Consider the following 23,482-nt stretch of genomic DNA (forward strand, 5'->3'; position numbering starts at 1 on the left):
TGTGAAACAGCAACAGGGATTTCTGCTGTGTTTGTGATAGAGAATCCCATCTGCCAAACTCTATGGCTGGTAAAAAACCTCCACATGCATAGCCATCTGCACTATGAGGAACAACCTTAAACTTCTCCTTGTTTCAATGCCATTTTAGTGTGAACAGGACAGGGGTGATGTGATTTAATCTTCTGGAGCTGGAAACTGGTTGCGCTGTCGCACATGCCTGATACCACCGCGTATGCAATATCAGCTCCATTCACACGTTCACCTGGGAAGGAGCTGATATCATATGGTGGCAGGGAAGAGAAGCTGGAAACCTCTCCACAGAGTCGATCCCAGCTGGTCTTTGGAGGCTCTGAATTGCCAATGCCGCTTAAGGGCTGTGAAAACAACACAGGACATGGTTGCCACCTTCAGCAAGCATTTCTTTGGGGGCGGGGGGTTGGTGTTGGTGGGGGAAAGGGGCAGAGCTATCTCTTAGATAGTTCTCTGCACATGGCAATCTCCCTTCCAAGTTCCCACCCCCTTCTCACACAGTGAAATATTTGTTTTAAGTTGCCATATCTCCAAATTGAGGGCTACCTTCAAAGGAGCCAGGTGAACTCTGCAAATGTCAGTCAACATGGAGGTGTCCTAATCGAATCTTGAGAGGGCTAGTGACTGAATCACGATTAGAAACCATCTGCTTGGATAAGAAACTTTAGTCTGCTGAGAAGTTGAAATTAGATTTCAAAAAGTTATTCAAATTTAGGCTTGTATCAAAAGTAAATCCCAAAAATATAGTGTTTTCAAATGAATGGCTTGCAGTGTAGCAGAGTTCAATGCATCAAGCCAGGTTTGGCACAACATAGCGCTGTTTAATGGAGAGAGATGGAGCTCCTTTTCTGTGGGTTGAATTATGCCCAAGCCTTAAATCCTCCCAGATCCTTGGCCCGCTGTTGTGGTGCTCAATTTCCTCAGGTTTGGAGGCAGAGAGTTGCAGCTGGCAGCTATACATCTTCTGAGCCCTGCTAGAATTATGTGGTTGGGATTCATAGGCCTGCAGCTTCCTTGTCCTGCCTGTGAGTTGCACCTGTATCTTCTTAATGATGGGTGCAGCGCAGACGCGTACATTGTGAGTGTCTGGTGCACCAAAGGCAAGCCCGTCTTCGCCATGCCGAGCACCAGTATTCCGGGTCATCAATATTCCAGTACAACAAATATGCTACCTTTCCACAGCCCTAATGCCATAGACCCTGTTTGTGTCTCTCTGTGGGGATGTATGATTGCTCTGGCCTGCACCAAAAAGTGCATTCTCCTGCACCTTCTCCTGTGACCATGCCAGGATTCCCCCTCACATTACCCCTTGCCACACTTGCACATCCACGTCCTTCAGCATAGACTTGCACCACACCCACCCTTCACTAGCCTGCCTCTTAATGACCATCCACTGGCTTACCACACGCTGCATCGAAATGTGGGACTTCCTATATGACCTCTCCTTAGACCTACTTTTCTTCAAAGAGACCTGTCTCAAACCCACGTTAGCTCCCCACATTGAGACAAGCATCCCCACAGCTTAAAAGATCATAAAACAGGACAAGACTAGTAAACCTGGAGGTGGGATTGCAATCGTCTACAAGGGCATACATCCATTGCTCCCTCACCATGGCCAAATCCTGAGACAAAATGGAATGCCTAGCATTCAACTGCAAAAAGAACAATTGATGAATAGAATGCTGAACAATGTCAAACCTTCACCCGACCCCCCTCCAATACAGAGATCGGAGCCAAACGCCATTGTTTTTTTGCTCACCATGCCATTCCAGCTTGTACCAAGCCATATGCAAATCAGTCTTGACCCTGATCCCCACGGGTACAGTCCAGCTCAAACTGCCAGGCCCTCCCCGGACCGGAAACAGGCACCCTGCAACCGGTTTTAAGGTATCATCCCTGTGCTGTGCAGTATGGTTGAAGAGGAGAGAAAATAAAGCCCATGACGTGGTTGGCTGTGTCATTTTTTAGGCATCCACACCACGCATGCACACCTTTTCAAAATGGCACAAGCACATTCTACATTTTAGTGAACCAAGTTGGATCAGTAAATAAAAAAAGAATGCAAAAGCTTTTTTTTTGTCAGTGAGTGAAGCAACGTGTGGGACAAACCAACAAGGAAAGGCAGCTCAGAAGATGTGGATGAGGGAAGCAACACGGAGGTTAGAAGTATAGAACATGGGTGAGAGAACAGCACGGGGTGAAGAGAAGCACAAGGGCAAGAGAGAGCAACATGCAGCTGGGGGGATAGGCAACACTGAGAAACCAATGCAGGGGGAAGAAGTACAGGACAGCAAGCGCAACATCGAGGGGGCTTGGGGAGATACTAATGAGTGAGAGAGCAACAAAGAGCTTGGAGGGGGGAGACAAGTACACAAGGGAGATAGCTAGAAAACACATTCACTCTCACGGAGAGCTTCAATGGAAAGACAAAGGTAGTGCCTGAAAATGAAGCATGGAAGGACATAAATAATGAGGCCATGCTCCAGGGAAGAGACAAACACAAAAAGAGGAAGGAAAGCCCACACAACCTAAAGAATAGAAAGCGAGCAGATTACAGTGACAATAAAGCCAACGAATTTTAAGCAATGGGCAGGCCACAAGCCCAATATAAGCTACCATTAAGTCTCTTTGTAGGAGACCCAAGGCACAAGTCGGGGGTAAACACAGAATGCCTTTTCCCATTCTAAAAAGTTGGACCCCACGTAAATATGCGGAACTCGCCCTGGTGAAATTTTCCCCAGGGACACATTCAGCACCTGCACTTTGTCTGCTTTCCATTTCTAAAAGAAGCATGCAGGCACAGAGGGGGTTTTTTATTTTCACCTCCAGCTGGGCCACGGAAAAAGATGGAAATTAATTGGCCATCAAGCCTCCTTTTGCTCCAGTATGATCCTGGCTGGGTGTGGTCTGGAGCCTCACACTTAGATGCACTGGCGGCTGCTACCAAACGCGGGTGGTGGTGCGGGGGGGGGGGGAAAGGGGGTAGAAAAAAAACAGCATTTACCTGAGACCTGCCTCCGCGTTTCCACCGTCCTCTTCTCTTCGGACTCTCGGAAGCAGAAAGCACACAGGCTCCCCTAAGCCAATAACGACGCTGCTGTTACCAGCATGACAGCAGCATCGTGATTGGTCTGAGCGCCGCAGTTCAGCAATCAGAAAGGGACTGGGAGCCTGTACATGTTCTCCACCCAGGCTGTGCAATACAGCGGGGTGGAGAACATGCTAAGTGCGCAAGACCGTTTAGCCGGCCCAAGACGGCCAGCCAAACCATCATGCACATTTAGAGATCACCCACCACTGCTCCCTCTGCTCTGGCCAGCCCAGCTCCGCCCCACACCTAAGCCAGTACGGAAAAATAAAATGATAATAACATTGCATTAATATAATTTTATTTTTCCTTTTTGAACTGCTCTGAGGGCAGTGGAGGGACGCTCCTCCGCCTTAGCGGAGGAGCCGCCCTTGCTTAGATGCAAATGCAACAGAGGTTAAAAAAAGACTCACAGCTTGCGATCACTTCACAGGTACTTAATTAAGAGAGGCATGGTTTTGACTTTGTTCAGTACCTGAATATAAGAGATATGTCTGCACCATAAGAATGTTAGATGTGGTGGTCTGTCCCAGTATTTACACCCCGTCCGTGTGTCTCCAGGAATGGCACGCTGAGCTACCGCAACTCTGCAGCCACAGCCCTCACATCTTTTTTCTTTGAACAGCGTCACAAGGTGCCGCACTGGTTAGAGATCTTGGTTTCTCACCCAACCCAAGTTGTATTCCAGGTCTAGGTACTCCGTAGAGACTGCTGTGGGCCCATGAGAGCTGTGGAGGTAAGGGGGGTCATGATTTTTCTAAATGTTCCTTGACTATTGTTGCTGGTGTATGGCGGGTTTTGGGAAAGCATTTTTGATGGTTGACTGGACCAGTTTGAATGAAAGATACAGGCAGACCCTCAAACCCCCTTTGAACTTTGGGTCATAAATGTTGAGGGTCCACTGCAAGGAGAGTTCTCTGACTCAGAGTGTACCACTGCTCACAGCTGCTAGTGGGGATGAGCGAAATGAGGGAGTTGCATGCAGCGATATTTGAGAGAACAATTACAATGTTAAAGAAAAACTTCAAATCCCAGAATGCAAAGTGTTGCTGACTAACACGTCCTTCTCAAATGTATAAACCACATGCAGTGCATGTTCAGGTACATTTTGGCTAACACGCTTGAATCCTCATAGGAAGCTAAGTCCTTTACCGCAGTGCAGATTTACATTTGCCTCTTCGTTTTTCTGCAAAGTTGGTATTTCTAAACTGATTCTGTGTTTTACCCATGTTTATATGTATTTACCTCTTGTCTATTTGCAAATTTGGTATTCTCAACCTGCTGTTTTGTTCTACCCATGATTGTATGCATTTCTTTCCTAGTTATTCGCAAAGACTGTATTAAGCCTGACCACTCATACACCTCAGTGGCTAATTAGAATGTGCCTAGGAGACTGCTTAATCTGCTGTGTGGTTTTAAACTGTGCTTAGAAAGTGTATGCAGCACTTGTTAGTAGTTGCTTGAAAAGCAGAACTTCAGTGGCTTCAAAATTGTCCCTTACCTCAAAAGTAGAATCTGGAAGCTATGAAGTGTGGATTGTGCCTGTCTGTATCCAAGGAGATTTCGAATAGAAGAGCACATCCTTGCCTCAGCAGTCTGAGCTGAAGGTCACTTGGCTCTTACATATGTTTTCTATGGCTTGTTGCATTTGTTGCTGTGATTGATTGCTAGGACTAGTACTTATATAGGACTAAAGGCCTAGGGTTTGAGTTTTGATTGTCTGTTTGGGCTAGGGTTCTGAATAAGTACTAGGGCTAGGGTTTCTATTGGACTTTGGGATTAATGCATTGGCTTTGATTGGCTGTTAGGGCTAGGGCTGTGATTGGTTATTAGGGCAAGGTCTCCCAATGGCTCTAGGGTTTAGGGTTAGGGTTCTGATTGGTTACGGTTAGGGTTCTATTGGCCAATAGGGCAATTTTAAGCATAGGGCTCAGGGCGTCTCCGCCTTGGCATCGAGGCTAATGGCGAAGAGTACATGGACAGTTCCCTGCTTGGGCTGGGTGGAGAGGACAAGGGCAGTTGCATGTTGGACCTGTTCAGGTTGGGCCTAGGGCCTGAGATGCTGCCCAATTTTCTCTTACGAGCTACCAACTTGAGCCCTCCACATCCACCAACATCCAAACACAATCACCAAAGGCATTCTGCCCTTGCACCACAAACATCATACAGATTTCAATGTGTATTGAGCCACAACACAACCACTACAACCCCCCACAAACAAAACCTACACACAATCTACCTTAGCTACAACATTATAGCACCTGCATTCTCACACAAAACACACCTCTGTCCTATAACACTAACACATCCACACATCAACACAACACAAAGCCACATTATACATAACTTTAATGCATCCAGACACATACTTCTGTTCAAACAAAACTCCAGCTTCATCCTCTACTTGCTCTTAACAAATCTCCTTTTATCATGACAAAACCTATACTCAACCTTCCATAACACCATCTGTGAGAAGTTGGCCTGGTATATGATGTCCACTAGTTATAGTGGGCACCCTGTACCAGTCCAAACAACCCCTTATTTGGTTACAGGTTAAAGACAACCTTTATTTGAAAGCTATGCTAGTGGTAGCTATGGAGAGCAGCCTTCAGGCTAAGTCTTGAAGGAATGTAAAGCAGCTTGTTTTATCAGTTTATAATCTCTTGAGTGCCTAAATGAAAGACAACCACACCAGGTATATATATAAAATATAGGTATTTATTTCTAAACACACTCTCCTAGACTCTTTATGAAGCTAGAGGTCAAAACACATAAGTTACACTTCAAATATGACAGTAATAAGCACAAATACATGTCAGGCCCTAGGGGCAAGCCAAACCATATACTAAAATAGTGGTATAAGAAACACAACTTAACTAGACACAAGGCCTAGAGCCTGTAGAATTGCTGGGACCCCAAGGAACCACCCAAGTTAGTGACACAGGGGACCCACGGGAGCCGTGTGCAGTGGGAGAACACAGCTGCGAGCTCCCGTTAGCTTCTATGGGGGGAGTCGCGGTTAGAAATGAGTCAGGACCAAACCCTTTGGGACTTAGGAAAGTCTAGTGTCAGCACCCACGGGAGCACCGGAGTACTCGTGTTACCTCACCCAGGGAAGCCGGGTGCATAGGTGTCAAATGGTGTCGGGTCGCGTCGTCGATTTCAATGGGAGCTGGCAAAGAAGTGCTGCTGCTGGGAAGATGCGAAGTGCCCAAAGAGATCCAAGCCTGGATCGGAGTCGAGAAGAACCTGAAAGCAGAGGGGACAGAGTCTGGGTCACTAGCCAGTGACCAGAATGCGATAGGCAGATGCCCACCGATGTCGGGTGATTTCAGGTGAAGAAGGTGAAGCTTGACCAGGAGGCGTCGAGGACAAGTAGCAGGATTCGAGCTGTCCCATAAAGGATGTCGAGTGCTGCAGCGTTGGTGCCCAAATTGGACACAACAAGCCTTGGCAACAGCAACCCATGCAGAAAGAGAAGAAATGCTTCGGTGCAGACCAGCAAGGTCGGGGGGACTCACCACTTGGTTGGGAGTCAAAGTTACCCCCTTAGGGACCCACCGGTCAACGGACCAGGGATCGCGAAGGGACCACAAGAGGAAACACAAAATGGCAGCCTACGGGTCACTCGGGGTGTCTAGGCCAACAATCTTCAGTGGATCTTCTGCTTGAGGTGGGGGCTACATGCAACCCCAAGCACGACTTCAAGAGACATTGAGAAGTCAATGCACTTGCAAAATTACATGGTGACGAGGAGTTCTGGTTCCACGTTACTCACGAGGGCTGCCAGTCTCAGCTTTGCTGGGGACTCGGGTCGGCCTGTGAGATGTCTGAAAATCCTCTTCCTGGGCTGCAAATACTTCGGAGTCCAGCGGGAGCTTTGGAAATGCAGACCGGCAAATTGCTTCGTTGGTGCCTGCCAAGCAGGGGAGTCACTCCTTGACCCCAAGGGAGATTTCTTCAGTCCTCTAGTCTTGAGTAGAGCGTCAAAGTTCCAGGATTCAGCTTCAGAGTTTCATCCAGGGATATCTAAAGTTCTGGTTACAGAGGTTCCTTACTTATACCTAAGGAAGGGGTTGGACTAGCTCTGGCGACCCACCTATTGGAGGGTTTGGAAAGAGGGGTGGCTACACCCATTTCCTTTGTCCAGTTTCACGCTAGAGCAGGGGGTGGAAGCCCCTGAACCAGTTTGAGCTGGACTATGCACAGGGACACCAAATGTGCCCCAGGTGCAGGACTTCAAAGCACTCAGAGAGTGCTCCCACCCAGCCCCAATACGCATCATCCTGTCTGGGAGGTGGTTACACCTCCCTGTGACAGGAAACCTATTGTCCAGGCCTCTCCTGCCAAAGTTTCGGTCAGCAGCAGGAGGTCAGACCTGTGTCTGTGGCTGCAGCATCCATTTTGTGATGCCAGGGTTCTCTTAAGTTTCTACTGGGTATACCAGTTCTGCCATGTCTCTCCCTCTAGAAGGGTGGGATCATACTTCCACACCAGTTACTGGTGTGTGGGTATGATTCCAAGGTGTTTGACACCAAACACGACATGTTTCCATGCAGCCAGTCCAAAGTTAGCATTTACCGTTGGGTTATAATGCACTTAAGAGTATATGGTCAGGCTGCACCACTGACAACCCCGGAGAAGAGATTCCGAAGGCTGCAGAGGGGCTCAGCTCATGCCTGGGCACCCTCTCACATATAACCAAGCACTCTGCCTTCAGGATTGTTAAGTCCTGCCATAGGAGTGACTGATAGGTTTATATGTGCAGTGATAGGTGAGGTATAGTGATCCTATACCTCAGTAAGGGGTGCATGCATCACCTTACTCAGGCTGCAGTAGCAGACCTGTGGTGTCATTTTGCATGGCTTTCCAGGGGTGGCATAATACATACTTCAGCCCCAGGTAGGCCTCTGGGGTACCTATGCCCTGGGTACATAGTAAACCATATACTAGGGACTCACAAGGGTACCTCTGTGGTGTACCTAAAGTACATGCAATCAATTTAGAGAGGAAGCAGCTAGGCTGGGGCCCTGAATAGCAGGGTCCCAGCCAGATCAAAGTCGAAAAAACAGTGAAACACCAGCAAAAAGTGGGGGTAAACATGTGAAGCAGATCCTACTCTCCTACACCATCCATCATCTAACACAAACACTCATAACTCTTGTCCATCCCCTCTTACACACTGCATACTCCAAAACACATCACCACCCTTGAACTATTCAAATACCACTCACCAGCAGTACTTACAGTACAGACCTTTCACAGTAAACCGCTACTTCAATCAATCAATCATGGGTTTGTTGAGCGCGACTACTTACCAGTAAGGGTCTCAAGGCGCTGGGGGGTTGGGGGGAGGCGCAGGGTTCTGTCCATCAAGGAGGAGGTCTATCGAAGAGCCATGTTTTGAGGTCCCTCGTGAAGCTTGGGAGTGATGTTGTCTGTTTGAGGTAGAGCAGGAGGGCGTTCCAAGCTCTGGCAGTGAGGAAGGAGAAGGAGCGGCCTCCCGATCTGGACTTCCTTGTGTGAGGCACCATGGCGTGGGAGAGATGGGCTGGTCGTAGGGTACTTTGGGGTGCGTGGAATGTGAGTTGGCTATTCAGGTATGCTGGTCCGGTGTTGTGGAGGGCTTTGTGTGCGTGGGGGATTCTTGCCTCGATGGGGAGCCAGTGGAGTGTGCGCAGGTGCTGGGTGATGTGGAAGTGACGTGGCAGGTTAAGGATTAGTCTGGATGTTTTGAAGTTTGCGGGTGAGGTTTTTATTGATTCTGGCATAGATTGCGTTGCCGTAGTCAAGTCTGCAGGTAACAAGGGCATGTGTGATGGTCTTTCTGTGTTCGAGGGGGATCCATTTGAAGGCCTTGCGTAGGAGGCGGAGGGTTTGGAAGCAGGAGGATGTGACAGAGTTGATCTGGCAGTCCATTTTGAGTTCGGAGTCCAGGATGATACCGAGGTTGCGTGCCTTGTCCATGGGGGTGGGCGGGCTTCTGAGGGCGGGGGGCCACCAGGTGTCGTTCCAGGCGTCGAGGTGTGGGCCTATGATGAGTACTTCTGTTTTGTCTGTGTTGAGTTGTAGACAGCTGCTCTCCATCCATTTGGCGACTGCTTCCATGCCTTCTTGAAAGTTTTGTTTGGCTGCGTTGGGTTCGTTGGATAGAGAGAGGATGAGTTGGGTGTCGTCTGCATATGAAACCATGTTGTGTCCGTGGGTTCTGACGATGGGGGTGAGCGGAGCCATGTAGATGTTGCACAACGTGGGGCTGAGGGAGGATCCTTGGGGGTACTATGCAGGTGGTTGGTGTGGGGTCCGAGAGGAAGGGAGGGAGTCTGACCCGCTGCATTCTACCGGAGAGGAATGAGCGGATCCAGTCGAGGGCCTTGTCCCAGATCTCTACATCATGAAGTCTGCGTGTTAGGGTGCAGTGAAGGCCGCTGAAAGGTCAAGGAGGATGAGGGTTACTGTCTCTCCTCTGTCCAGGAGGGAGCGGATGTCGTCTGTTGCAGTGAGGAGGGTGGTTTCCATGCTGTGGTTCTTTCTGTAACTGGATTGGGAGGAGTCAAGGATGTTGTGCTCTCCGATGGAGGTGTTGAGTTGGCTGTTGATGGCTTTCTCAATGACTTTCGCTGGGAACTGGAGCAGGGAGATGGGTCTGTAGTTCATGAGGTCGGTGGGGTCCACCGAGGGTTTCTTCAGGAAGGGGTTGATCTCAGCGTGCTTCCAGTCGTTGAGGAAGGAGGCATTCGCGAGGGAGCGGTTGATGGTGTAGCGAAGAATGGAGGCGATGTTGTCGGTGGCTCTGTTGAAGTTGTGGTAGAGGCAGAGGGCCGTGGGGGCCCCAGAGTGGATTGACTTCATCGTCTTCGGTGGTGAGGGCTGTCCAGCTGTCAATCGTTGGCTTCAAGGTGTCGGGGTAGTTGGTGAGGGTTCTGTGTGTTGGCTGTCTTCGTCGAAATTGTTGTAAATGTTCTTGATTTTGTGGTGGAAGAAGGTGCTGAGTTTGTCACAGAGGTCTTGTGAGGGAGGGATGTCTGTAGACTCGCTGATGGGTTGGGCGAACTCCTTGATGATGCTGAAGAATTATTTGCTGTTGTGCGCGTGCGTCTTAGATCGCTTATGTTCTTGTATTTCTGATGAATTGGTGGTGGGCGTTGGTGGCGACTCTGAAGTTGTTGTGGGCTTCTGTAGATTTGGAGTTTCGCCAGGCCTTTTCGTGGCAGAGGCATGTGTGTCTGGACTCTCGGCGTTCGGTGGTTGTTGTTCTTCTTCTTAAGGGGGCTATGGTGTTGGCTCAGTCGGAGATCCATCTATGCAAGGTTTAGGCTGCAGTGTTAGGGTTGTTGTTGTCCAGGATGGTTGGGGTGGAGTTGCCGAGTGAGGTGGTGAGCTGGTCGTCGTGGTTTTAGTCCAATTTCTGCATGGGAGCAGGTGCTGGGTTCTGTGGATGGTGGGTGTTCTGGAGGTGAAATGGATGCAGTAATGGTCTGCCCACAAGAGTTCGGTGGTGCGGCTGAAAGTGATGGAGTTTACTGTGGTGAAGATGTGGTCGAGGGTGTGTCCTGCTGAGTGCGTGGGCTCAGTCACGATCTGGCCGAGTCCTATGTTGTAGAGGTTGTTCAGGAGGGGTGTGTTGTTGGGTTCTTGTTGGTTGTTGACGTGGAAGTTGAGGTCTCCCAGGAAGGTGTAATTGGTGGATGCGATGGCCTGCAGGAGGATGCCGTCTGTGATGGAGTTGGTGAATGGTCCATGGGGTTCGGGAAGTCGGTAGATGAGGGTTCCCCGGAGGGTGGTGATAGGGCTGGCCTGTATCTTGAAGTATAGGTGTTCCATCAGGTCTGTGGGCTCGTCAGAAAGTGTGCTCAGTCGGAGGGTGGATTTGTGGACAATGGCGATTCCCCCCAGGGCAGCTGGGGCAGTCCTTCCCGGAGATCTTGTATCCTTGGGGAATGGCGATGGCGATGTCTGGTCCCGAGGTAGTGTTGGTCCAGGTTTCAGTGAAGACTGTGACGTCCAGGGTTGTGCTGTCGAGGAGGTCCCAGATTTCGGTGGCGTATTGGTGGAGGGATTGGACGTTGAGGAGAATGCATTCTAGGGTCTTTGGTGCGGTCTCGTTGTTGTGGGTGGGTTGTGCTGGATCTGTGGTCTTGGCGGTGCTGCAGGAGTGGCAGCAGCGGTGACAGCTGAAGGGTCTGTGGGTGTTGGCTGGTAATGCTAGCTTGCAGTTGTTGTTGCGACCTGGGTTGAGTGCGTAGAGTGCCGCTGGGTTGTAGCATTGGTGGTTCGGAGGTCAGGGTTCCTAGCACTGGTCGCGTTTGACTCACGGATGGGTGCAGACGGGCTTGCCTATGGCACGCCCTCGGCACACCAGCGGCATTCCCTCGCAGCGACCTCCATTACGTAGGGGTCGGGGAGGGCTGTACAGCTGGGAGGCGGGAGCGGGGAGGAGAAACTGGCTTGGGTTGGTCGTGCTGGAGGGAGGGGCCGTAACAGCGTAAAGGTGAAAAGGAGGATGGAAAGTGATAGAATCAATCAATCAATCAAAGACATTTCTAGAGCGCACTACATACCCGTAGGGTCTCAAGGCGCTGGGGGTAGGGGCGGGTGCCGCTACTGCTCGAACAGCCAGGTCTTCAGCTTCTTCCTGAAGGAGAGGTGGTCTTGGGTCAGGCGCAGGTCGGTCGGGAGGGAGTTCCAGGTCTTGGCGGCCAGGTAGGAGAAGGACCTTCCTCCTGTAGTCGCTCTTCGGATGCGGGGGACCGCGGCGAGGGCGTGGTTGGCTGAACGGAGGTGGCGTTTGGGAGCGTAGAAGTTGATTCGGCTGTTAAGGTAGCTCGGGCCTTGGTCGTGTAGGGCTTTGTGTGCGTGGGTGAGGAGGCGGAAGGTGATTCTTTTGTTGACGGGGAGCCAGTGTAGGTCTCTCAGATGTCCGGAGATGTGGCTGGTTCGTGGGATGTCGAGGATGAGTCTGGCTGAGGCGTTCTGGATCCGCTGGAGTCTCTTCTGGAGCTTGGCGGTGGTACCGGCGTAGAGGGCGTTGCCGTAGTCCAGTCGGCTAGTGACGAGGGCCTGGGTGACGGTCTTCCTGGTCTCGGTGGGGATCCACCAGAAGATCTTCCGTAGCATGCGTAGGATGTTGAAGCACGCCGAGGAGACGTTGTTGACTTGTCTGGTCATGGAGAGGGAGGAGTCCAGGATGAAGCCCAGGTTGCGTGCATGGTCTGTCGGTTTGGGTGCGGTGCCCAGGGCGGGAGGCCACCAGGAGTCGTCCCAGGCGGAGGGTGAAGAGCCCAGGATGAGGACCTCCGTCTTGTCTGAGTTCAGTTTCAGGCGGCTGGTCGTCATCCACTCGGCTACCTCTTTCATACCTTCGTGCAGGTTGGCTCTTGCGGCGGCGGGGTCGTTGGTCAGGGAGAGGATCAGCTGGGTGTCGTCGGCGTAGGAGATTATGCTGAGGTTGTGTTGGCGTGCGATGGCCGCGAGGGGGCTCATGTAGACGTTGAAGAGGGTGGGGCTCAGCGAGGATCCTTGGGGGATGCCGCAGATGACTTCGGTGGCCTCTGACTTGTACGGTGGTAGGCGGACTCTCTGTGTTCTTCCGTCGAAAGAGAGTGACAGTAAAAGGGTGAAAAACGAAGGTGAAAGGAAAGAGGTGAAAGGAAAAAGCAAGCAGAAAAATGGATCAAGAGAAAGAGTGAGAGATCTACTGGACTGCCAGGGATGAGGTGCAGGTATAGCCTGCAGGTGGAGGAGGGCCTCGAACACCAACATTCGAGAGTGCAGGGGCTCAGGAGGGGCCTCACATGATGGTGGAGCTGCAAGGGTCGGAGAGCAATTTCACTGACAATAAATCTTGCTCAAAATCCTCTCACCACTCCACAAGAACGAAACACACAAATCTCAATATATTATATTCCTTACACATGTATTCCCTTACTATGTAATCATGTATATATATATATATATATATTTATTTATTATTTTAGTCCTATTGCATAAGAAAAAATATTCTCTTTAACGTTTTACTCTGTCCTACCTTCACCCTACACCTCTATCAATTTATTCTCTATCTTCACTCTCTCATCCCAAGCCCTTTCTACTAGTATGACCTCCTCCCTCCTCTATACCTTCTGTACCACCGCAAACATCGGTTTACTACTATGATCTTCCAAACAGACCTACTAAATTCTCCCTCATGTTATCTCTCCTTTGAGTCATCTCAAACCTCATTTTCTACTGATTCTCTTTCTCCCTAATGCCTTTCTACAGGCTCTTCACTCCTCCATATCTCCTTTAGTCATCCCAGACCTCAACTTACTACTATGATCGCCCAATTAACATTTCTGTTTTTTTCCCTCTTCTATCCCTCCATTACTCTATTCAGTCCAACTAACAGACTCATATGTCCTCCTCTCAAATTAACTTGTACCTCCCTTGTGTTAGAAGGTGGTTCTGATACACCGCCCGGATTTTTCACTTTTTGAGCATCTAATTTTTGAGCTTTTACTGTGGGGGAGCCTCATAAGTTGGGACTCACCCACAGTGAACTCAGGATGTAAGAGACTGCCTGGGGATTTTACTGGTGTTCCCCTGGCTTGACCAGGCCACTGCGCAGCAGCTGGAGTAAGGGACACCGGGCTTGTTACATACAGACACATGTATACATGCGTGTGCACACGTGTACGGGCTGCGCAGGGGAGATTCCTAGCATGCGCAGTCAGGAGCAGCTACAAAGTGAATGGTGTGGCAGGACTTATGCAGTATTGGATGGTGACATGGAATAGGCTTTATACACTGGAAAGAAATATGCCAGGGAAAGTCAGTGGGCCCGATTCACAGAACTAACTTAAGACAAAATCCTAAACTTACTACCATTTTCGTATTCACAGAAATCACTTACTCATTTTGGTATTCACAGAAGACACTTACTCACTTCGGTATTCACAGAATTTAGGAGTCCTAACTTTAGGACTCCTAAATTCCTTCTGTGAATACCGAAAGTCTTAAAATTTGGATTTTTCTCAGTTTAGGAGTCCTAAAGTTAGGACTCCTAACTTTATGTAACGCCCTGAACGTCTCAGGATCGTTTAACAGACACGATAATGAGGACGCAACCACTTGTGAAGGGTTAGTTATTTTAATGAAGGCAAAAACAATACAACGAATAAACAAAAGTTATAGTCACTGGAATCCTCCAGGCTAAGTACGTTACCAGCCCACAGCACGGATGGTCCTAACCGTCCTCTGCATATACGCCGATCCCGGCGTATGCCAACAGAGGGCAGAAATGAAATGGCCGACAATGCCAATCGGTAGGCTGTGAGGGGCACGACGAGTGTTGGGGAGAATCAAGGAGTCAGGGAAACACCCAGCCGGGGTCTCTACCTGAAGGGAGCAGCCGCTCAACCTCTTCCTCCGACTGCACCGGGACGCGGAGTCACCTCCTGGTGATGCGTCACCGATACCCCAATCAAAAGCAAGAAGACTGAACCGAGAGCAGCCGCTCGATCGATCCTGTGGACTTCCGAGTCTGTAACGCGGCAAACACCTCCTGGTGTGCGTTACAGCTGGCAGTCCCTGTATCTCTGGTCGGGCTGGGAGTTACGACTCCAACCAGCAAAAGCGCCACTGCGCTTTGACTCAGCCGAGTCAAAAAGCGAAGCTCAATGGTTGACCGGTAGAGCTTCCGGGTCCTTCACAGGTGACGATGGGGCAAGACACGGCCCAGGGAGTAACGACTCGACCTACCTCCGTTCTTGCCTTACTGGAGCACCACTCCGGAACACTGCTCTTCACGAAGCAGGTACGTCGGTGTAAACACAATATCCGACAGCCTTGTACCTCCCGGTTCCTCCCTTTATAGGGCGTGTTTTCCTTGAGTTATGTAACAGCTCTCCTGTTTACATAAGGGCGTGTTTTCCCTTGAGTTATGTAACAGCTCTCCTGTTTACATAAGGGCGTGTTTTCCCTTGAGTTATGTAACAGCTCTCCTGTTTACATAAGGGCGTGTTTTCCTTGAGTTATGTAACAGCTCTCCTGTTTACATAACCTCTCAACCGCTAAGCATCCTGGGAGATGTAGTCCGTTTACGCTGGTTACCGTTTTCCTCCCCTCGCATGACAGGAATTCTTGACACTTTACTACTACTAAACTGAGAAAAATCCTAATTTTACGGCTTTCGGTATTCACAGAAGGCATTTAGGAGTCCTAAAGTTAGGAGTCCTAACTTTACTACTACTAAATTGAGAAAAATCCTAATTTTAAGACTTTCGGTATTCACAGAAGGCATTTACGAGTCCTAAAGTTAGGAGTCCTAACTATACTACTACTAAACTGAGAAAAATCCTAATTTTAAGGCTTTCGGTATTCACAGAAGGCATTTAGGAGTCCTAAAGTTGGGAGTCCTAACTTTACTACTACTAAATTGAGAAAAATCCTAATTTTAAGACTTTCGGTATTCACAGAAGGCATTAAGGAGCCCTAAAGTTAGGAGTCCTAACTATACTACTGCTAAACTGAGAAAAATCCTAATTTTGAGACTTTTGGTATTCACAGAAGGCATTTAGGAGTCCTAAAGTTAGGACTCCTAACTTCTGGGAATAACGAAATGAGTAAGTGCCTTCTGTGAATACCGAAATCAGTAAGTGCCTTCTGTGAATACCAAAATGGTAGTAAGTTTAGGATTTTGTCTTAAATTAGTTCTGTGAATCGGGCCCAGAGTGTCTAACTGTTTTTTACTTCATTATTCCCCTATGGAAATGTAGAGCCATGGGCTAGATTAACTTCCATTAGGCCTACAGATTCCAGACACACGCTTAAGTCCAGTGTAGAGGATGTGTAAATAAGTATTCTGCAGAGTCCAAAGTCATATTTGTACTGCTTTTGGGTCATCCAGAACTGTCATATTTCTCTGAGCCAGCCATGACCAGACCCAGGCTAAGAGCTGACCTCAGCTGGATGGATTGATAACCTTTCTTCCACAAGCGAGGGCCTCTTCTCCATAAAGAGAAGATGAGTGGGGCTACAGGCTCATCCATTAGCAGCTGTCACTGGGTGCCAGGCACCAGGCTGCACCAAGGAGAGAAGGCAGCGTGGGCGGAAGGGGCTTCAGAGACATATGGCCAGAGACCCTGGACGACGCCATTTTGAACAAGCCCAGAGGCTGGACAAGGAAGAGGGAGCAGGGGCAAGGACGTGATGTGTCGCTGATTGATAGGACCAACAGAGACTTCCTGCCAGCCCCCTACTCAACTTTTAAAAAGTGCTTGCACAGGAAGAGAAGCTCTCTCTGGGGTGTGGTCTGCTGAGGCTGTAGGTGCTGGAGCCTGGCGCAATGGGCAGTTGGAAGGAGAGACCCCCTGACTGCCCCCAGGACCCTAACAGCACCAGAAGAAGAGCCCAGGACCAGTGCGTCAGAGCAGTGGCCTCCGCGCAGGGAGAAGAGAGGCCAAGGAGGATAGCCAGGCGAAAGCCTGGCGCAGGGAACCAGTGAAGACAGCTCCCTGCTGAATCCACCCTCTCAGAGACCCCGAGGGCGGAGGAGAAGAAGAGCCCAGGACCGGTACGCAGGAGCAGTGGCCTCTGCGCAGGCAGAAGAGAGGCCAAGGAGGAGAGCCAGGTGAAAGGCTGATGCAGGGAGCCAGTGAAGACAGCTCCCTGCTGAATCCACCCTCTCAGAGACCCCGAGGGCGGAGGAGAAGAAGAGCCCAGGACCGGTGCGCAGGAGTAGTGGCCTCTGCGCAGGGAGAAGAGAGGCCAAGGAGGAGAGCCAGGCGAAAGGCTGGCGCAGGGAGCCAGTGAAGACAGCTCCCTGCTGAATCCACCCTCTCAGAGACCCCAAGGACGGAGAAGAGTGTTCCCAGTGGCTGGGGCTGGTAAAGAGGAGCATGAAGCGCCCCATAATGCCTCGCCAGGCATTTGGAAATCTGCCGTTTTAGTGCTTTGTGGCCCCCAGAGGAGGGGGGTCACCCTCACTTGTGAAACGGTGCTGGGGGCATCTGCTGGAGAAGTGCAGTCTTTCCCCCCAGCACGAAGAAAAGTCCCACCCTCAGTGTCATGGGGACCTAAAAGAAACTATCCCTCAAGGGCTCAGCTAGCATTTAAACACCTTCTAGGCTGGAACTTTTGTTCTACAGCTGAGGATGTGTGGAGAAGTGCATCATGAAGTGAAGGGCTGAGTTGGGGATGTGTGGAGAAGTGCATCCCCTGGAGGTGAAGTGGTGTAATTGCACCGAAATGCATTTACTTGTGGTTATTTCTTTTTAGGTGGACTTAAAGTCACATGTGTAAAGTGAAGTACCTGTGTAAGGTGATGTTAAGCTAAATGGACTTATGTTGCTGGACCTTCCTGCTAGGGGGTCTGGCTGTATTTATGTAATCCCATGCTTTTACCTGTGATTCCTTTTAAAGTGAAGAGGCGCACTGCAGGAGAAGTGTGGTTGCCAGAAGTACTTCTTTTGAAGGGACTGTAAGTCACATGTGTAAGGAGATGTCATAAGCCAAGTGGGGTTATGTTGCCAGACAGTCCGGCTAGGGTGTCTTGCTGTATATGCGTAACCCTGTGATTTAATCTGTGATGCCTTTAGGGGCTGTAATTGCAATGCATTCAAATGATCAACCAAGGGGATGAGTACTGTCATTCTAAAGTGTGCGTAAACATAGATTCTTGCTGCTGCGCTTAGGTGAAGACCCCAGACTGCTAGCCCTTAAGATATAGAGGTGCATACCTTATGGTCAGTAGGAGATGCTCAGTCAGGGTCATGTGTCACCAAGGCAGGTGTACCCCTTTTAAATGCTTGTTGAGGTAATGGGGTGGGTCGCCACTAGGATGGTGCCAGTGCGCAGGGCCCTCGCTCCAGGTTATGTTCAACTATCTGCATTGGGGGCAAGTTGATGTGCATACATGGGAGTGGTGGTACTAGACCCCCCCCCTGCGGGAGGGGTGGAGATGTTATTCAATGTCACAAAGTAATTCCAACAGCTTATGTATATTTGTAAATTGATGCATAGTATTGAGTAGTGTGTGTGTTTAATAAATGTACTCTTACTTTTATAAAGCAAAGTACAGACTGGGCAATCAATTATTGAGTGTTATTTTTGCGCACCTGCAAATGGCGATTACTAGCCCATACCACCTCCCTTGAGTAAGCCTCAGACTGCTCTGCAACGCTACTCTCTGAGAGTCAGGCGCTACAATTGGGTGTTTGGTTCCCAGTGAAGGACAAATGAAGTCATGTTATTTGTGCAGGCCTCACAGATGCTGCCTTGTTTTCCAACACCTATACTAATACTACACTCATATTTCTATATTTGGGTTTTGGAGTAGCGTGCTACTCAGCGAAAAGTGTTTCTATGCCTTGTCAGGGGTAGTAAGCGCTATCTAAGTACAATTACACATTTCAATTTCTGTTATAGTGCTACTAATTTCTAAGCAGGGTGTCAGATCACTTTCTGTAACATACACATTGGAAATTGACAATAAATCATTTAAGTGTGTAAATCAATGTACAAGATTTGTTACATAAGACAGTGAGGTTTACAAGGTGTAGGAGTCACATGTCCTTGATGGTCCACTGTGCATATTAGATAAGGATTATAATGTATGATCTGCAAGTAACAAAAGGACCTCTTTGTTAAAAGCAGTAACTTACCCATTTACATAAAAATCTGTCATTGGCCGGCCACATGCTGTGCTTTGCAGGAGACATATTAACCCTCTATGCTACTTTAATTCAAAAGAAACTAGGACTAGACAAAACACAGATCTCTCCAGCAAGTGCATTAATCACCCAGAGTTATCTTACCCTTATTATTATTCCCAGAGATTTACTGGGCTCACAAAGATCAATGCAGCAGGTGCTCTGACCTCATAAGATACTTTAAAATGCAGACATTGCAACCAATTAGGCAGAACAGATTTACCACGTTTCTCCTTGTTGCCTTTTGTGGAAGTTTTAAAAAACAAATGCGTAAGTTTAGGACCAGAATTTGCACTGGAGTTTTGTCACTTTTTTGGCACAACTCTGACGCGAAATCTACTTTGTTAAATATTGGAAGGTGCTCCAGCTAAACATATGTGTAAGGCCTGAAGATCTGATGTCACTTCTAGTAATTTCACTTTCTATGAGGTCAGGGGTTGTGGGACCACTTCCTGCGATTCCACTTGCTGTGTTACACTCTGTGATATCATGCACCATGATGTCACTTTCATACAACCTAACTTAGCTAGTTCCCCCCCATTCTTGTTTTAAGACTTGTACACCAGGGAAACCTGAGTAGCTGTATGAGCAGTGATTTCAATGGAAATATAGAAGTGCAGGTACTCTCTAGAGTACTTGTTTGCTCCTGAAAAGTCTTGGTACTCGCCCATCAAATGTGCCGTTGTGAGTAGTGCAGGCGCGCTCCCTTTCAAATGTAAGAAGTGCAGCTACTCAGTACCAGCCAGCACCTGCCCATTCAGGACCGGTTTTAGGGCGGTACGACCGGTGCCACCGCACCAGGTGCTAGCTTCCTGGGGGCAATATATTTGCAAGTTTATTATATTTTTAAAGAACCTGCTGCTACCTTCCTTTCCTGCAGCAATTACCAGGCAACACAAAAATGTCAAGATAACTTCCATCATTAATGTTCTTCCTGGAGAGAGATCGGAGTTTTGTATAGTTGGGGTTTTGACTTATGTGAAGGTAGTGCAGAGGGTTAACATGCCTGCTGCAAAGAAGTGTACCATGCAGATTACAGGGCGCATATAATGTAATTAGTTCAGCAGGCTACTGCTTTTAAAAGAGACATACTTTTGTAACTTGCAATTTATAACTTAAAGTCCTAATATAGAACAGTGACATTAAATTTCATCATAGAACTGCATACGCTCTGCTAAGTATACATTAAAGCATGGATTAATGTTGCAAAAAGGGTCATTTGGGGTAGAAATTGATTCTTATTATTAAAGAGAACTCCCAACTATGCTGTTTCTTTTTCAATTCTGAGATTGTGCTTCTCCACACTAAGCACTCCTAAACTATACTGTGCTGCCTAACGGTATGGATGACATGTGACTCCTACACCCTGTAGTCCTTTGGCTTATGTAACATTTCCTATATACTGATTTACACAAGTAGGATTGATCGTCTCTGTGTAATGTGTGTGTGAGGCAAAGTGCTCCGACATCCTTCACTGGTATGAGTGGTGCTATATAACTGATTCAATGCATATGAGAGAGAGTGGTTATGGAGACTTTGTCACTATTAAAGGGTGCTAGTGAGACAATCTGTGGGGGAGGTGGTCATGAGGGGGGGGGGGCTAACATTGTCGCACAGGGCGCCACCAGCGCTAGAGCCGGACTTGTGCTCATTAAAAGCACTTGCTATACCAAAACTAAACATTACTGCTAAATCACCGACTTTTGTATCTGGGTAGTGTCTTTTTAAACTTTTGGATATACTTTGACTATGCATCTAAGCAAACTAAAAACTGCGTTTCTATAATATAAAATAAAACATTGCGCCCTCTGAGAGCTAGAAACACAACCTCTTCCTAGAAAATCTTGTCCGTGTGTTGTGAGCCTCTGGACGGAAAGTCAACAAGGAGGGGCGGGGGGAGGCCATGGTAGGGTGGTCCTGGATTCCATCCAACGCGCCGGGTGATTTAACTCTGGCAGCAGCATTCCTCGCTGACTGCTTTATTAAGAGCGCGAGAGACAAGTCTGACCATGGTGGCTGAAACCCTCCGCGAGCTCCTGCCGGAGTTTGCGTCGGACCGCACCTTTCTCTCGGCTTTGGTCGTCTGCTCGGGGGCGTCCCTCGTAGCCCTGAGATGGCTGAAGCAGAGAAACATCCGCAGGAAGACGGAGGAGGCGAAGAAAAGCAGCGAACTAGGACTAAGAGAAATGGAGAGGGCAGTTCAGCGGTTTAAAAAAGAGGTATTTTCACAAAGGCAAAGAAGGCAATAGGAGGAATCATTAAGTGCCATTAGGGCTGCAGAATTCTTAAATAGCCCAATTCCACGCTTCGTTATCTTCTCCAGTCCTGTTTTTTTTTTAATTGTGGTGCTTGCAGTACTGGGTTCATAATTAGATTAACGGGACTACAAGTACCACAATGCCGAGAAAACGACTCGGAGACCAAAATAGATACGGAAAGGCTCAGAGGGAGGGAGGGCGGGCGGTTCCTTTACCTCTCACAAATGATAATTTGCCTCGTTTCCTTAAAGCGAAGTGCAATCCGATTTCAGAAACAACATGGGAGCCTGGGATGCGCTGCAAACCTGGCTTTCTAATACCCCCTGTGAATGTGCCGACTGTTAAGCTTTGACCAAAATATGTCAACGTGGTGAACGAGAGATAAATGTATTATTAAAAAGGTTTTTTGACAATTAGTTGTATAGTCTGGTCCAAAGTGCCTATTTTGTGTCTTTTTCAGCCGCGGCTCCTCCGGAGCATCGCCCCCAGAGCCGGCAGCTGGAAAATAAGAGTATCTTATTATTGTTTTATTTTTCAGCTGCTGGCTGAGCCAGCATGTGCAAGGAGTGGTGTTGCCAGGCCTTGGGAGGGGAGAGGAGGAGTGCTAGGTGCACTTTTAAGTGCGCATGTCAGCTTGGTCAGCAGTCTTAGGCCGCCCAAACTGACATGCACACTTAGGTTTCCCCAGCCCAGTGTATTGATGGCATAGCCGGGTTGGAGAAACAGCACAGACTCCCTGTGGCTGAGCGAGCATTAATCCAGTCCGCTCAGACCAAATCTCGCGCTGCTGTCATGCTTGAGTGCAGTGAAGGGATTGGATAGGGAGTCCGTGATGCAGTCCCAGGGACTGCTGGGACCAGGAACTGGAAGGAGAGGAGGGTGAGGAACACCAGGTAAGGCTTTACATTTTTTATTTTAATTATTAAACCACTTACCCCTCTTAATACTACGATGAGGTCTACTGAAGCTGCAGAAAGTATTGCTTCCACCAGTGGAACATCCAAGCATTCTTTTTTAGAAACAGGACACACTACCAACCATCCACCAGAAGAATAATCGGTCGGAAAATCCAATGAATCAGGAGGGGACAAGGGTCCAAAAAAAATAAACAGAGCACGTCGGAACCCAAAGAGGAACTAGTGATGAATATTTCCAGTGTCGATTTGACACCTAATGAGCAAGCAGTTTTAAATAAAGGAATGTCCTTCGTTCCAACATACAATACCAATGAATTGGAAACGGAAGTAGCACTTTTTAAGTTTATGCGAAAAATGAGATTACGTTGGTTCTTCCATCACGTAATTCAAGATTCTTCAACTGACCAAGTTCAAGACATTCCTACAAAGGTCTTTAAACCTAAAAGCACGTTTATACCCCCCATCTCACACAAGGCGCTTGACCTGTTTGAACAATTGGTCAAAAAAGATTTGACATCTATTCATCAAAGAGAGTTTTCAAGTAGCAACCTGTCCAAGAAGGAACAGGCTACGTTATGGAATCTGGCTAAGAATAAGAACCTGACGTTCCAACCTGCAGACAAGGGAGCGTTAGTAGTAATGAATACTACATATTACGAATCCAAAGTTGATCAGCATGTACAAGACACTGACACCTATATTGTTCTGGATTCAGACCCCACACACACATTTCAAACCATCTTACTTAAAATTCTGTCCAAAGCCAAAGATCTCAGGTGGATTGATGATAACACCTATAAATTTCTAATATCAGATTACCCCAAAAGACCACACATATACATGCTTCCCAAAATGCATAAAGATCCATTGAATCCTCCATTCCGCCCCATAGTGACCGGATGCGGCTATTTGCATGAACCAGTGGGGAGATTTTTAGATCATTATTTACAACCACTGGTCCAGAAATGGAAGACATACGTGCAAGATACAATGGACTGTCTTAACAAACTACAGAATGTCACAATACCAATTGACGGTGAGGTATGGCTGGGTACTATTGATGTATTAACATTATACACATCGATTCCACATGGTGAAGGTATTGAAGCGGTAGAATGGATGCTGTTAAAACATGACTATGAAGAATCACTCAATATCTTTCTTCTTGAATTATTGCAATTTAGCCTCTACCATAGCTATTTTACATGGAAACAGCAATTTTACTTGCAAAAAACAGGTACCTCTATGGGTTTTACTGGGGCACCAACGTATGCAAATATTTTTATGGCCAAATTTGAGGACACATACATCATGAACAATAATTTATGGACAGACCATTTGCTACTGTGCCTTCGGTACATAGATGACATCCTGATATTATGGAAAGGAACACAGCAGGCATTAGAAAGTGTCATCACCACAACGAATAACTGTCATCCGCAAATCAAATTCACTCACTCCATCAACCCCACAGTCATCAACTATCTAGATATTCTAATT

General features: G+C 48.1%; 1 protein-coding gene across 1 annotated transcript in view; it reads left to right on the top strand.

The window, feature by feature from the left end:
• Positions 1 to 20,782: 20,782 nt before the first annotated feature.
• Positions 20,783 to 23,482, top strand: part of LOC146835053 (vitamin D3 hydroxylase-associated protein-like) — a 411,367-nt gene continuing 408,667 nt past the window's right edge. Inside the window, exon 1 of the mRNA XM_085602722.1 lies at positions 20,783 to 21,026. Coding sequence (XP_085458848.1) covers positions 20,817 to 21,026 — 210 coding nt within the window. The 5' untranslated portion in view covers positions 20,783 to 20,816. The remainder of the gene's footprint in view (positions 21,027 to 23,482) is intronic.

The sequence above is a fragment of the Triturus cristatus genome, chromosome 4_2 (genome assembly GCF_964204655.1).
Source record: "Triturus cristatus chromosome 4_2, aTriCri1.1, whole genome shotgun sequence".
Taxonomy (NCBI): Eukaryota; Metazoa; Chordata; class Amphibia; order Caudata; family Salamandridae; genus Triturus; species Triturus cristatus.